We start from the raw sequence: 14,573 nt of genomic DNA on the forward strand, positions 1-14,573 counted from the left end.
CAGGCATGAGGCCTCGGTGTCCAGCTCGGACAGCCTCGCGGGGTTCAAAGATCCACGGCATCATCGCCAGGAGGAGACTGCAGGCCACGCTGCCGCCTGCATGTCACTTATACTATGTAGGAGCACGTGTAAGGGACAGTGAGAGGAAACAGGCAACGTTCGTTTTAATGATATACTTTATTTAACCCAGTATATCTAAGAGATTATCATTTCAACATGTAATCAATATAAAACAAAATATTGGAACATTTGACATTGGAAGTTTTTCATTCTGTGTTTGAAAGAGGTGTGGTTACACTTACAGCCCATCCCAGTTGGGAGCAGCCACATTTCAGGGGCTCAGAGCACAAGTGGGGAGTGACTGGCACATTGGACAGTGTGGGTCTAGAGGCTGAGTGGGGGATGAAAGTGATCGGGAACTGAGAACGAGAGAAGAGAGGGGCTGGGGCTGGAGAGAAGGGACTCCAGGACCTGATATTCCACACACCTTCCCCCCTCACCATCCCCCCCGGGGAGGCGGGCCCAGCCTGACGGGCATACAGGCAGGACAGGCCTGGAGCTGAGGGCGAGGAAGGGGAGGATGGGACCTGCACTGCCTGGCCTTTAGGGAGAAGCCCCAGTGGGGGGGAGCAGGGGAGCAGTGTCCTGTGCACCACTGTGTGAGCCTCCGACACCACCTGTTTCCACCCCAGGTAGATACACATCCCAAAATGGGGACATAAAAGTCCTGGGGGCACCAATCACATGTCCACCGCCCAAGCTCAGGGGCAGTGAGCGATGCGCCTGCTCAGGGAGGACTGCAGCTCAGGGGCAGTGAGCGATGCGCCTGCTTCAGGGAGGACTGCAGCTCAGGGGCAGTAGGTGATGCACCTGCTTCAGGGAGGACTGCAGCTCAGAGGCAGTAGGTGATGCACCTGCTTCAGGGAGGACTGCAGCTCAAGGGCAGTGAGCGATGCACCTGCTTCAGGGAGGACTGCAGCTCAGGGGCAGTAGGTGATGCGCCTGCTCAGGGAGGACTGCAGCTCAGGGGCAGTAGGTGATGCGCCTGCTCAGGGAGGACTGCAGCTCAGGGGCAGTAGGTGATGCGCCTGCTCAGGGAGGACTGCAGCTCAGGGGCAGTGAGCGATGCGCCTGCTCAGGGAGGACTGCAGCTCAGGGGCAGTGAGTGATGCGCCTGCTCAGGGAGGACTGCAGCTCAGGGGCAGTGAGCGATGCGCCTGCTCAGGGAGGACTGCAGCTCAGGGGCAGTGAGTGATGCGCCTGCTTCAGGGAGGACTGCAGCTCAGGGGCAGTAGGTGATGCGCCTGCTCAGGGAGGACTGCAGCTCAGGGGCAGTAGGTGATGCGCCTGCTCAGGGAGGACTGCAGCTCAGGGGCAGTGAGTGATGCGCCTGCTTCAGGGAGGACTGCAGCTCAGGGGCAGTAGGTGATGTGCCTGCTCAGGGAGGACTGCAGCTCAGGGGCAGTGAGCGATGCGCCTGCTCAGGGAGGACTACAGCTCAGGGGCAGTAGGTGATGCGCCTGCTCAGGGAGGACTGCAGCTCAGGGGCAGTAGGTGATGCGCCTGCTCAGGGAGGACTGCAGCTCAGGGGCAGTAGGTGATGCGCCTGCTCAGGGAGGACTGCAGCTCAGGGGCAATGAGCGATGCGCCTGCTTCAGGGAGGACTGCAGCTCAGGGGCAGTGAGCGATGCGCCTGCTTCAGGGAGGACTGCAGCTCAGGGGCAGTGAGCAATGTGCCTGCTTCAGGGAGGACTGCAGCTCAGGGGCAGTGAGTGATGCGCCTGCTTCAGGGAGGATTGCAGCTCAGGGGCAGTGAGCGATGCGCCTGCTTCAGGGAGGACTGCAGCTCAGGGGCAGTGAGCGATGCGCCTGCTTCAGGGAGGACTGCAGCTCAGGGGCAGTAGGTGATGCACCTGCTCAGGGAGGACTGCAGCTCAGGGGCAGTGAGCGATGCGCCTGCTTCAGGGAGGACTGCAGCCCACGGCTAAAAATTAAAGCAAGTGACTTAAACCCCAGATTCTGCCCAATCCCACAAGCTGATACCTGAAACAGAAAGCCTCCGGGCCCGTGGCTCCACGTACAGGAGAAACCACTCTGGGCACCATACAGATGGTGAGGCCAGGGCCAAGGCCAGGTGTGGGCGCAGGGCCTGAGAGGCAGAAAAGTTAGCCCTGTTCCTGCCAGGCCAGTGCTGGCCAAGACAGTCTGAGGACCACCGTCCAGGGCGGCTGCTTGCCTTGCTCTGCCTCATTCGCCCCAGTGGGCCACGAGCTGACGAGCAGGGTCCCAGTGCCATGCTGCCCACCAGTCACACGGTCGCTGGCAGCTCTGCTCCCTCCCCAGGCTGTGCTGTGCCAGGGGCAGTGCCACACGGTCCCAGGGTCCTCTGAGAGGGTCATTCCCTGTAGCCACCAACAAGCTGGGCCTTTGTGCAAAGGGACAGAGCCTGCCATCTTACGGGTTATCACAGATGGAGACCAGGACGCATTGACGTTTCCATTATAACTAAAGCTTCATGTAAAAACCTGGGACAACAGGGGCAAGCTCGGGAGAGGCTTCTCAGGCACCCTGTCTGCCTCACTGCACTTAATTAGTGCCTACTGTGTGCAGCACAGCCGGGAGCATCGTCATGGCCACCAGTCCTCACGGACTGGAGCCCGGAGCCCCGTCTGGGGTGAGCTGGACACCTTTGACCATCTGGGATGGTTGCTTTGATGACTAAATGGGAAATGCAGCCGAGACATTAGCACACAGTATGTCTTCACTTAATGGCCGCTAACCACAAGGAGGAGGCGTGGCCGGAGGGTGACCCGACAGAGTGGGTGGTGGTCTGTGGGGGTGGCCTGCACTTGCCAGGGCGGGTCTGAGGCACTGGCCGTGCTCACCCGCTTTGGGGCTTGTTCCGGCAGCACATCAACAACGAGCACATCCACGGGGAGAAGAAGGAATTCGTGTGCCGCTGGCAGGCCTGCACGCGGGAGCAGAAGCCCTTCAAGGCGCAGTACATGCTGGTGGTGCACATGCGCCGGCACACGGGCGAGAAGCCGCACAAGTGCACGGTGAGTGCGCCCTCGCCCTCCCGCAGCCGCGCAGGGCGGCCCCTGCGGCTCTGGGCCAGGCTGAGCCCAGGGTCGGGCTGTTCAGTCTGCTCCTGCCCTGGGCCCTCTGCCTGTCTCAGTCCTTGAGGCTCCTCGCCTCCTGTTGTCCGGAACTCTGGCTCTCGCTCAGGGCGTGTGCTGCAGTAGGAGTGTGCCAGCGTCTCTGTGGTTATGTCCATGTCACCTCAAACTTCCCAGCACAGCTGTACCCCACTTCTCGTGTCTGGGTGACCCACACAGGTGCTGGCGGGGCAGCACCTGCAGCCTGTGCCCTGCAGAGAGAGAAGCTTCACTGGGGGTCACAGCTTGAACCATGAGGGGGTAAAATCTCTGTTTTTTTAAGTGAACACAAATAGAAGACCTTTCAGACAGCCTCCCTTAGGGAGTGAAGGGTCTGGGATGATCATCGGTAAGGCCTTTTTCACACACAGAAACCGGTCCCTCTTGAAAGGGCGCTGATGGGTTGCAGCTGAACCCTCTGGGAGCGCCTCTTTGTGAATTGCCCTGTTTCATGGATTCCAAAATGTATATTTTATTCTCATTTTACTACCTCTGAAACCAGGCTGTCTTAAAATTGGTGCTGTCCAGGATTCAATGAAATACGTTACCTTTGTTACAAGTTTTTCATTGAAATAAGATTCACATACTATGAAGTTTATCATTGTTTAACAAGGTACAATTTCAGTGATTTTTTTTAGTATATTCACAAGTTGTGAATTACTAGCTAATTCCAGAACATTTTCATCACCCGTCAGAGCGTCAGAGCCACAGACCTGTGAGCAGTCACTTCCAGCTCTTTCCCCCACCCCCACCCCGCATTCCCTGAGAGCCACTGATCTGCTTCCTACCCCTGAGCGTGCCTGTTCCAGTCAATAGAAATGAAATCGCACAATGTGAGCCTCTGTGCCTGGCCTGTTCACTTAGCCTGTTCTTAAGGCTCATTGGTGGTGCAGCGTGTATCCGCACGTCATTTCTACACGTCGGGGCTAAATGGTATTTCACTGTATGGACAGGTCCTAGTTTTCTAATCCATTCCTCAGTTGATGGATGTTTTCACTGTTTTTACTCTGTGGCTATTATGAATATGCTGCTGTGAGCATCTGTGTACAGGTTTGTGTGGGCCTATTTTCAGTTCTCTGGTGCACATGCTAGAGCAGAATTGCTGGGTCAGCTAGAAGCTCTTAGGTTTCACTTTTTGAGGACCAGCCAGTCTGGTTTCCAGAGAGGCTGCTGCACTACTTACCTTCCCACCGGCAGTGCGTGGGTTGGCTTCTCCGCGTCCTTGCCAGCGTGAGTTACCCGTCTGCTGATCCCCACCATCACAGTGGACTGCGGTGGCATGCCACTGTGATTTTGATTCGTGTTTCTCTGATGACTGATGAAGTTGAGTGTCTGCTCATGTGCTTAGTTGGCCTCTTAATATATCTTTTTTGGAGAAATGTCTACTCAAATATTTTGTCCATTTTTAAATTATTTGTCTTTTTATTGCTGGATTGTAGTAGTTCTCCTAGACCTTATGATTAGCAAATATTTTCTCCTATCCTGTGGGTTTTCTTTCATTTTCTTGATAGTTTCCTTTGAAGCACAAAGTTTTGAGTTTCAACAACCTCCTTTGCCCCACCCTGTATATAGTTTTATAGGGCGGCTCTTCCATTTTGAGTTCCCTTTTGTATTCTCGACGGTCCAACTCCCTTCTTTCGCACATGGTTCTGCAGTTGTCCCAGTCCCATTTGTTGAACAGACTGTTCTTTCCCCTCGGCCGGCATTGGCGCCCTTGCTGACAATCGGATGGCCCTACACATGGGAGCTCATTTCTGACCTCTCACTTCCATTCCATTGACCTCTGTGTCCTATGCCAGTACCACACAGTCAGATCATTGTAGTTTTACAGTGAGTTTTGAAATTGGAAGTGTCAATCCTCCAAATTAGTCCTCCTTTTTTAAGACTGTGTTGGCTCTTCTGGGTCCTTTGCAGGAAGTTATTTTCTTAGCCATAGGCCTCCGACAGGAGCCATAAGTGGCAGAAACAGATCAAAGGCCTTTGGAGACACGTGTGCTCAGACAGTCAGAAATAAAGGGGGTCGGGGGGGCATAGGGGGGCATGGGGAATGAGACAGTGCCTGCTCGTTTCCCTGTCATTCTGAGGCCAGTTTTCACAGGTACATTGGATGCAGCTGCAGGATCCTAAGTATACACTCCTGGTCCCCCGCCCTCCCTGCCACTCGCTCGCTCGCTCCCTCCCTCCTTCCTTCCTTCCTGAAGGTGTTCCTTTCACCTGGCACTATGTACTAGGGACACAGAAATGAACAGGACCTGAAAGGAAACTGCCCTCGTGGAACTTGTACCCTAGTGGGAAGGCCGGGTCACAGGGCGATTGAGATCATGCTAAATTGTGTCAGGGAGCTTAAAGGGGGAGGGGTCGTTATCACGATTAAGAATATCAGAGAAGTGCTCTTGGAGGGGATGACCTACAAGATTGAGAGGCAGTGAGCCAGTCCAGGGCCAGGTGAGTGGGGGCGGGGGAAAGGGTCTAGTCAAAGGGGACTGTGTGCCAAGGCCCAGCCTGGAAGAAGCCAATGGGCTCAAGGATCTGAGGAGATCGTGGTGGCCAGAGCGAGGGCGAGGCCACGAGGACTCTGGATTTTATTCTCAGCACATTTGATGCACAGAACTGTTCCAGTCAGGGAGGGGCATTGGGAAATAGTTAAAAATAACATTTGAAAGAGTTTTTACTGATGGTCTCACAATGTGCTGTTGATTTTAACAAGCAGAAAACATAACTAAATAATGCTACATTCCCAATTTTGGTTTAAAAAAGAATGTATGGAGATGAACTGCAGCGCCAGCAGTATGGTCATCCCTCTGTACTTTTCAGTCCTGGTCAAGTTTTCCAGAAATGCCAGGTGTCATTTTTCTAATCAGAAAGGAAGGTAAGTGTTACTGCTAAGTTCACGCTCCTGGCTGCACTGCGGGGTGGAGCAGACAGGGCTGGGGAGGAGCATGTTTGGCCCAAGGCCAGGCTCCTGCGTTGGGTCCGGGGCGCCCTCGCTGACCAAACCCGCCTCTTCCCAGTTCGAGGGCTGCTCGAAGGCTTACTCGCGCCTGGAAAACCTGAAGACGCACCTGCGGTCCCACACTGGGGAGAAGCCGTACGTGTGCGAGCACGAGGGCTGCAACAAGGCCTTCTCCAACGCCTCGGACCGCGCCAAGCACCAGAACCGCACGCACTCCAACGAGGTACCTCCAGCTGCACTGGGCCCCAAAGGCACGCATGCAAATGCATCGCCCCGTGGCCTCTAGACGCCTGGAGGCCAGGTGCCAGGTGCCCTCTCCCCACTGAGTTCTGTCAGCTCAGCACACAGGGCCGCGCAGCTGGTGAGGACAGGTCTACCCGCTAGTGCCGCCAGTCCCGCTTGACCTGTGAGGGGACACAAGGCAGCCTTTGTCTCTCCCGAGAGCCAGAGCCCTAGCGGGGCTGAGAGCCCGGGGAAGGAAGTGGGCGGGAGCCCATGGCGTCTGCTCTACCCACCTCCCAGGCCCTGCCCTGCCGATCAAATGCTGTCACTCAGGGAGACTCCAGAAAGAACATTTCTAAAAGCTTAGATACATTTTTTAAATATATATTTTTATTGATTTTAGAGAGGAAGAGAGAGGGAAAGAGATAGAAACATCAATGATGAGAGAGAATCATTGATTGGTTGCCTCCTGCACAACCCCTACTGGGGATGGAACCCACAACCCAGGCATGTGCCCTGACTGGGAATTGAACACAGAATCCTTCAGTCCACGGGCCGACGCTCTATCCACTGAGCCAAACTAGCTAGGGCTTAGATACATTTTGAACCCCAAAGGGACTTGCTCCAATGCTTGTAAGAAGTTAGAGGTCTTCCCAGAGGTATCTGAACCCCTCAGTCTCTACAGATGAGCTGGCCTGGAAGAGGGGTGTGTGCCTGTGTGTGACTGTGTGCCTGTGTGTATGTGTGTGTTAATGTGGGTATGTATGTGGGTGTGGTTGTACATATGTATGAATTACATGTGGTGGGTGTGAATTTGTAAGCATGTACACATGTGGGTATGTGTGTGCTTTATATGTAGATGTGCATGTAGATGTGTTTGTAAGCATGTGTACTCATGCATGTGTATATGTGTGTGCCTGTATGTATTGGGTGTGTGCCTGCATGTAGACATGTGTGTATGCATATAAATGTGCATGTATGTATGTATGCGGGTGTAGAGTGCATGTATATGAGCTCAGAACTGAGGTTCAGAAACCCTGGGTCTTCATCCCATTCCTGGGCCAGTTCTTCTGCCTCTCTGAGCCCGACTCCCTCAGAGAGCCTGGGTCTGGCACTGCCTCACGGGCACAGGAAAGTGTCACCCTCCCTGCTGATGTCAGAAGCCCCCGCGCCCTGGCCAGGGCGGCGGGATGGTCATGCCAGGCTCTGTCCCCTCCCTCCAGTCTCTGATCTCTGCCCCCAGCTTGTGGCGGGCTCCCTCAGCCACATGCTCACCTGCCGGAAACGGTGCACACAGGCGGCAGGGCAGGCCCCTTCCATCCAGATGCGCTGGCTGCACAAGGTGGCATGGCTTCCGGAGGGGAGTGCCCCATTCCGAGTGCCTTCATGGCCCGTCCGTAACGCCGCCTGCTTCTCTCCCAGAAACCCTACATCTGCAAGATCCCAGGCTGCACCAAGCGCTACACGGACCCCAGCTCTCTCCGGAAGCACGTGAAAACCGTGCATGGCCCAGATGCTCACGTGACCAAGAAGCAGCGCAACGACGTGCACCTCCGCGCCCTGTTGCTCAAGGAGAATGGGGACCCTGAGGCCGGCACTGAGCCTGGTGGCCAGCGCTCTGAGGAGAGCGCCGAGGCCAGCAGCACCAGGCAGTCCACGGAGGACTGCCTGCACCTCAAAGCCATCAAGACCGAGAGCTCCGGGGTAAGCAGAGTTGGGCAGTGGAGGCCCCGACCCCCAGGAAGCCACGCCCAGCAGGCGAGGCCCATTCCAGAGCACCGCCTGGGGTCCAGAGGCCCCCTGCAGCTGTGGGCCCTCCCAGGCCCCCTCTCTAAGCACCCCACATTGTGCCTCCTTTCTCCAGCTTGACTGTCCTCCCTTCACCACCATGGGCCTCACAGAAGCTCTGTGGCAGGTCCTATGGTGCTGGGCAGGCTGTGGGCGACGGGAACGCCTGCCCCCACGTGGCCAGTCTGCGAGGGGCGGGAGTGGCTCCCGGTGTCTGCCTTCTAACCAGCACCAGAGCCGCCTCCGGCTCCCTGCCCTCTGTCCTGTCTGCATCCTCACCCCTCTGGCCTCCACTCCTTTTGTTCTAACCACCTGTTCTTTGTCTCCACCTCTTTTCCCCGACTGTACCTCCCCCAAGGATAGACGTTACTGAGGTGAGCCAAGAAGCCGGAGGGGGTGGGGCGGGCTGGCATGAGTGAGGGTGGGCTGGGGGCCTGTCCAGGTGAAGGTGGGTTTGGATAGGTCGACGGCAGGTAGGACCATTGGAACAGGCAAGGCTAGCAGCAAGAGTCAAGCTGACAGGCCCAGGAGCAAGCAGTGGGGACCTCTCCCACATGAGGGACAGGCAGAGTAGAGGTGTGGGTTAGGGCTGCAGAGGACAGAAGGACTGACCTACAGAAGGTGTTGAGTGAGGTGAGGAATGTGGGTGGTGCCTGGACAGGATGGAGCTTTGCAGCTTCCCAAAGAAAAGTCTGGAATTTGGGAGCAATCAGCCTAGAAATGAGCCCAGAGGAGCTCCTCCAGCATCAGCCTCACTGGGGCTCAGATCCGGGTTCCGTGGGTTCTGCATTGTCATGCGCCATGAACTCCCAGCCCCTCTGCCCCGACCCAGAGCCAGGGCTGGTGTGATGGCACTTTGACAGGTCCCTCCCCGCCTGTCCTTTCCCTTCCTAACACGCTCCCTGGGGCCTGCTAAGAAGGCGTCAGCAGCTTTCATTGTCCCTTGCCTCATCGTGCACATCGGGATTGTTGTGAATGCTCAAGTACCTTTCATGTCAACTTCATGTGGCTGCGGCCGCTTCTGTGGACACAGCTTCCAGGTGTCCACCTGTTGACAACTCACCATCTCCGAGTGGGGGTGGGGCGGGCTGGCATGAGTGAGGGTGGGCTGAGCACAGGGATGGTGGGGGGCAGGGAGGCTGACAGTTACTGGTGTCCTCTCCATGCCAATGAGTCCCTTCCACCTACCACTCTGTACTGAAGGCAGTTCAGGTCCATCCTGTAGTTGGGGAGGCCAAGATTGAGAGAAGAGATTATTCGAATGGTCCTCACAGGGCAGCTTTCTTCACGCCCCTGGGTGTGCAAGGGTGCATTGTGGGTGCAGTCATGGGCGCAGGGCCAGGTGGTTCTCACACCTCTGAGTCTGACCTCACCACGTCCTCTACAGCTGTGTCAGGCCAGCCCTGGGGCCCAGTCATCCTGCAGCAGTGAGCCCTCTCCCTTGGGCAGTGCCCCCAACAATGACAGCGGTGTGGACATGCCGGGAACAGGGCCTGGAAGCTTGGGAGACCTGACAGCGCTGGATGACACGCCCCCGGGACCCGACACCTCAGCCCTGGCCGCCCCTTCCGCTGGCGGCCTGCAGCTGCGCCAACACATGACCGCCATGCACCGGTTAGAGCAGCTCAAGAAGGAGAAGCTCAAGTCACTTAAAGATTCCTGCTCGTGGGCCGGGCCAGCTCCACACCCCCGGAACCCCAAGCTGCCTCCCCTCCCGGGAAGTGGTGAGTGGAGGTCCTGGCGTGTGGGCTTGGCGGGGGAGGGGGATAGAGCCTGGGGTAGCACCCAGCAGGTTCATGCCCATCAAGCGCTATGTGTCCTCTCACTGGCCACAATAGGGTGGATCTTACCAGCCCGTTGCACAGACTAGGAAACTGAGGCTCAGAGAGATGAAAGGGCCTCACTTAAACCAATGGCAGAGCTGAGACTTAGCCCAGGCTTGAGTGGCTGCAAAGCCCAGGCTCTTTCAACTACACCATGCTGCACCCTACAACCCCTAAAAACAGGCACACCCTGCTCACATCATCCTCGTCCTCATGATTCATTCGGCCACTTATCAGGCCCCTGCTGTGGGCACCGTGGCGAAGGCCATGGGCAGGAGTGATACAGTCTCCCACCCTGTGGTTAGAAGGAGCATTCATTTGAAGGCCATGCCATCAGATGCACAGTCACCCGCAGAATGGCCAAACAGCACGGAGGTAGATCTGTGTGGAGGAGAGAGAAAGCCTGTCCACTAGGGAAGGGCAGGGAGGACTTCCTGTAGGAGGCAGCCCTGTGTTCAACCTCAGGAGGTGTTGGCCAAGTTTTGAGATGGAAGGCAATTTCACCAAGCACTTCTTGGGTGCTGACCCTGTGCCAGGCAGTGCAGCAGCCACAGGGCACTTATCCTCCAGGCTCCCTCGGGGACTGACGGCCAGTGTGGACCCAGGACTGGGCTAGGGAGACGTGAACACGGGGATGCACCACCAGCTCTTCATTAAGGGAGGACTTGTTGACTCGGCTGTTGAGGGAACTGCTAGCAGATGGCTTCACATCTCCGCTTCCTACAGAGATCGCCTGGGTCACTGACAGCTGACTCACCAAGGTCACCCTTCCCAGGGTGCCTCCATCCAGGGACTGATCATTGCCAGAGTGTAAGGGCTGTTTGAGGCCTGGAACTCCCCGTGAGGTCTGCCAAGGCCGTCGGGCCTGTCACTGCTCACTTCTCCTGCCCACCTTACTGCCTTTCCTCCCTCCCGTGGGCATGGGTCTCGGCCCTCCCTACAAGCAGCCTGCCCCCCACACCGTAAGTCCTGTCCCAGGATCCTGACTGGCAGCCCCCCCAGAGGGTGAGGGCCAGGCCTCCTGGGATCTTCTCCATAGCTCAGTCCATGGTGAGGTCACCGTCCACAGCTGGGAATGCAGAGCACCAGCTGGATGGAACTCAGGGCCGGCCAGGCAATGGGAGAGCCACACGGCATCGGCCCTGACTCTGCTGCCCACCCTCCACAATGAGGTCCACGTTCACCCACCTACTGCTCCTTACTGCTTCCATCAGAAATCATGAGCTTAGTGCCTGCTGGGCGCCAGCCGTGTCCTAGGGCTCCGGGCTGCAGCCTCGGCCTGGTCCCAGCGGGCAGGGCACCGCTCCCACCACCCCGTGCTGACCTCTTCCCTTCCCCACAGGCTCCATCCTGGAAAACTTCAGCTGCGGTGGGGGTGGCAGGCCGCTGGGGCTGCTACCCAACCCGCGGCTGTCAGAGCTGTCCTCCAGCGAGGTGACGGTGCTGAGCCACCTGCAGGAGCGCCGCGACAGCTCCGCCAGCACAGTCAGCTCGGCCTACACGGTGAGCCGCCGCTCCTCCGGCATTTCCCCCTACTTCTCCAGCCGCCGCTCCAGCGAGGCCTCGCCCCTGGGCGCTGGCCGCCCGCCCCAGGCCAGCTCGGCAGACTCCTATGATCCCATCTCCACAGATGCATCCCGGCGCTCCAGCGAGGCCAGCCAGGGCAGCGGGGTGGGCACAGGGCCGCTCAGCCTGACGCCCGCGCAGCAGTACAGCTTGCGAGCCAAGTACGCGGCGGCCACAGGTGGGCCGCCCCCCACACCACTGCCAGGCCTGGAGCGTGGGAGCCTGCGGACCCGGCTGGCTCTGCTGGACGCATCAGAGCACGTGTTGGGGCCCCGGCGAGGCAGTGGTGGGCTGGCCTATAGCCACGCAGGGCCTGCACCCGCCTTCCCCCACGAGGCATGTGGCAGTGGGGCTCGGCGGGCCAGTGACCCAGTGAGGCGGCCAGATGCCCTAGCTCCGCCTCGGGTGCAGCGCTTCCTCAGCGCCCACAATGTGAACCCGGGCCCACTGCAGCCCTGCGCTGCCGAGAGGCGCGGCCTCCACCTGCAGGGTCCCGCCAGCTCTGAGGGCAGCCTCGCCCATGGCACCTACTCCCCCCGACCACCCAGCATCAGCGAGAACGTGGTGATGGAAGCCATGGCAGTGGGGACCGATGGTGCAGCGCCTGAGGGCCCCCTCCTGCTGCCCGAGGATGACCTGGTGCTGCCCGATGACGTGGTTCAGTACATCAAGGCACATGCGGGCACCCTGGGTGACAGCACCCCGCAGGCATATCCCCCCGAGAGCTCCTGCTTCTCTGAACACCCCAAACTGCCCAGCCCAGGGCTGCACGGCCAACGCAGGATGGTGGCTGCAGACTCCAACGTGGGCCCCTCCGCCCCTGGGCTGGGAGGCTGCCAGCTGGGCTATGGCGCCCCCTCTGGCCCGAGCAAAAGCAGCATGCCTGTGCAGTGGAATGAGGTGAGCTCTGGCACCATGGACGCCCTGAGCAGCCAGGGGAAGCCTCCACCCATTCTGCAGGGCAACCTGGCGGTGGCGCAGCAAAAGCCGGCCTTCTGCCAGTACCCGGGCTACGGCGCACAGGGCCTGCCGCCGAGCCCTCGGGGTCTGGGCAGCGCGCAGCCACTCCTTCAGCCCTGCAGTGGAGCCCCCTCCGGGCCCAGGGTAAATCATATGCAACAGCTTCGGCAGGCAGGGACTGGGGGCCAGTGTCCCAGCATGACCACCACAGCGAGCCCCCACGCCAGCTACGACCAAGGCCACCCCCAGCTGAGCACCAGCACCATGGGCGGGGCCCTGCACCCATTCCCCACATCCTGCAGCACCCTGGCAGCCAAGCCCGGTCACCTGGGGCTCCCTCAGCAAATGGAAGTTGTTCCCGACCCCTCCATGATGGGTAGTAGACGCAGGGAACTTGGGGCCCCCAATGCCACCCTGGCCGGGATGGCACCACTTCATGCAGCCCAGAGCTACCCACAGCAGAGCCATCACCTGGCAGCCCCCATGAGCCAGGAGGGCTACCACCAGGGCCCCAGCCTTCTGCCTTCCCACCAGCCCGGCTTCCTGGAGCTGCAGCAGGCTGCAGGGGGGCTGGCTGGGCCCGGCTTCGGCCTAGTGCAACCCCGGCCACCTCCTGAGCCCAGCCCTGTTGGCCGCCACCGGGTGGTACGTGCTGGGCAGCAGCTGGCCTACGCCCGGGCCACCGGCCATGCCATGGCTGCTGTGTCAGCCAACCAGCAGATGGCAGAGTCTGTGCCCAAGGGAGCGATGGGCACTATGGCATCCTTACCTCCTCAGCTGCCCCCACAGGACACAGGTGGAGCCCAGGACCACAACATGCTCTACTATTATGGCCAAATCCACATGTATGAACAGAATGGAGACCTGGAGAACCACGTAGGCTGCCAGGTCATGAGGCCCCAACCGCCGCAGCCACAGGCCTGCCCGGAGGGTCTCCAGCCCCAGCCCTTGTCCTCGCCAGGGGTCAACCAGGTGTCCAGCACTGTGGACTCCCAGCTGCTGGAGGCCTCCCAGATCGATTTCGACGCCATCATGGATGACGGCGATCACTCGAGCTTGCTCTCGGGCACCCTGAGCCCCAGCCTCCTCCACAGCCTCTCCCAGAGCTCCTCCCGCCTCACCACCCCCCGGAGCTCCCTGACTCTGCCCTCCGTCCCCATGGGCATCAGCAACATGGCCGTCGGGGACATGAGCTCCATGCTCACCAGCCTGGCCGAGGAAAGCAAGTTCCTCAACATGATGACCTAAGGCCCCGGCCCCTGGTGCTGAGCGGACTCCGAAGAACCGTCATTTCCACAGTGGGGTGTCATCCATTTTGTCTTCTTCCAAAAAAGTATTACTAGGCCTGCGGGGGGGAGGGGGGGATGGTGCCAGTGGCTGGTTCAGACCACAGTACTTTAAGGCAAGTTTAAGTGCATCCTGTCTGGTCTTCTTTGGGGTTATTTTTGGAACACTGAAAAAACCTCAGTAGGAAGGCTCGTTTACACAGTGCTCCCGCCTTTGGTGTTGTTGAGTAGAGGACCACTCTGCTCAGCTCCTTCGTACCTGTCACAGAGGGGTCCCCGGCCAGGGCTTTCCAAGTACACGAGGACAAGGGCAGAGGACCATGTTTGGGTTTGAATCAGAAAGCCATACTGGATGCTGTAATCCAGGAAGATGAGCTTCTATTCCAATCCTGCAAGGAGTTGCTGGCCCCTGGAACCCTTCCCCAAGCTGGTCATGTGGCCTCTGACGTCCCTGGTCACAGAGGAAAGAGAGTTTACCCAGGCGACTCGGAGCACATCCTGATTTCAAGGGTGGTAGCACCGGCATCTCTACCTGGCAGAGCCAGGTGTGCACCTGGCAGACGGCCCACGTGTATAGAATGAATAAAGATCGGGAATATTGCCAGAAAAGGGAAAGAACACACCGTGATGCTCGGGGGTGCTCAGAAGCGGCAGGCCGCTCCAGGCCGTGTTTACAGTGTTCACGCATGTAAAACGTGGCCCTCCCTGAAAAGAACACGCACTTCTAAATACCTCGGGCCTGCTGGAGCTGCTGCGGGCCAGGGATGACCGAGGGACCACGCGTGGATGGACCTTTAGGAAGTGAGAGCGCACGGGC

At 58.6% G+C, this 14,573-nt stretch overlaps 1 protein-coding gene across 1 annotated transcript in view; it reads left to right on the forward strand.

The window, feature by feature from the left end:
• The window catches only part of GLI2 (GLI family zinc finger 2), a gene marked incomplete at both ends in the record, with an annotated part of 171,810 nt that extends 158,092 nt beyond the window's left edge, over positions 1 to 13,718 (forward strand). The window contains 5 exons of the mRNA XM_080668094.1: positions 2,910 to 3,059; positions 6,170 to 6,334; positions 7,756 to 8,037; positions 9,509 to 9,845; positions 11,287 to 13,718. Of these exons, the coding sequence (XP_080524220.1) occupies positions 2,910 to 3,059; positions 6,170 to 6,334; positions 7,756 to 8,037; positions 9,509 to 9,845; positions 11,287 to 13,718 (3,366 nt within the window). The remainder of the gene's footprint in view (positions 1 to 2,909; positions 3,060 to 6,169; positions 6,335 to 7,755; positions 8,038 to 9,508; positions 9,846 to 11,286) is intronic.
• Positions 13,719 to 14,573: the final 855 nt, after the last annotated feature.

The sequence above is a fragment of the Plecotus auritus genome (assembly GCF_963455305.1).
Source record: "Plecotus auritus genome assembly, chromosome: 5".
NCBI lineage: Eukaryota > Metazoa > Chordata > Mammalia > Chiroptera > Vespertilionidae > Plecotus > Plecotus auritus.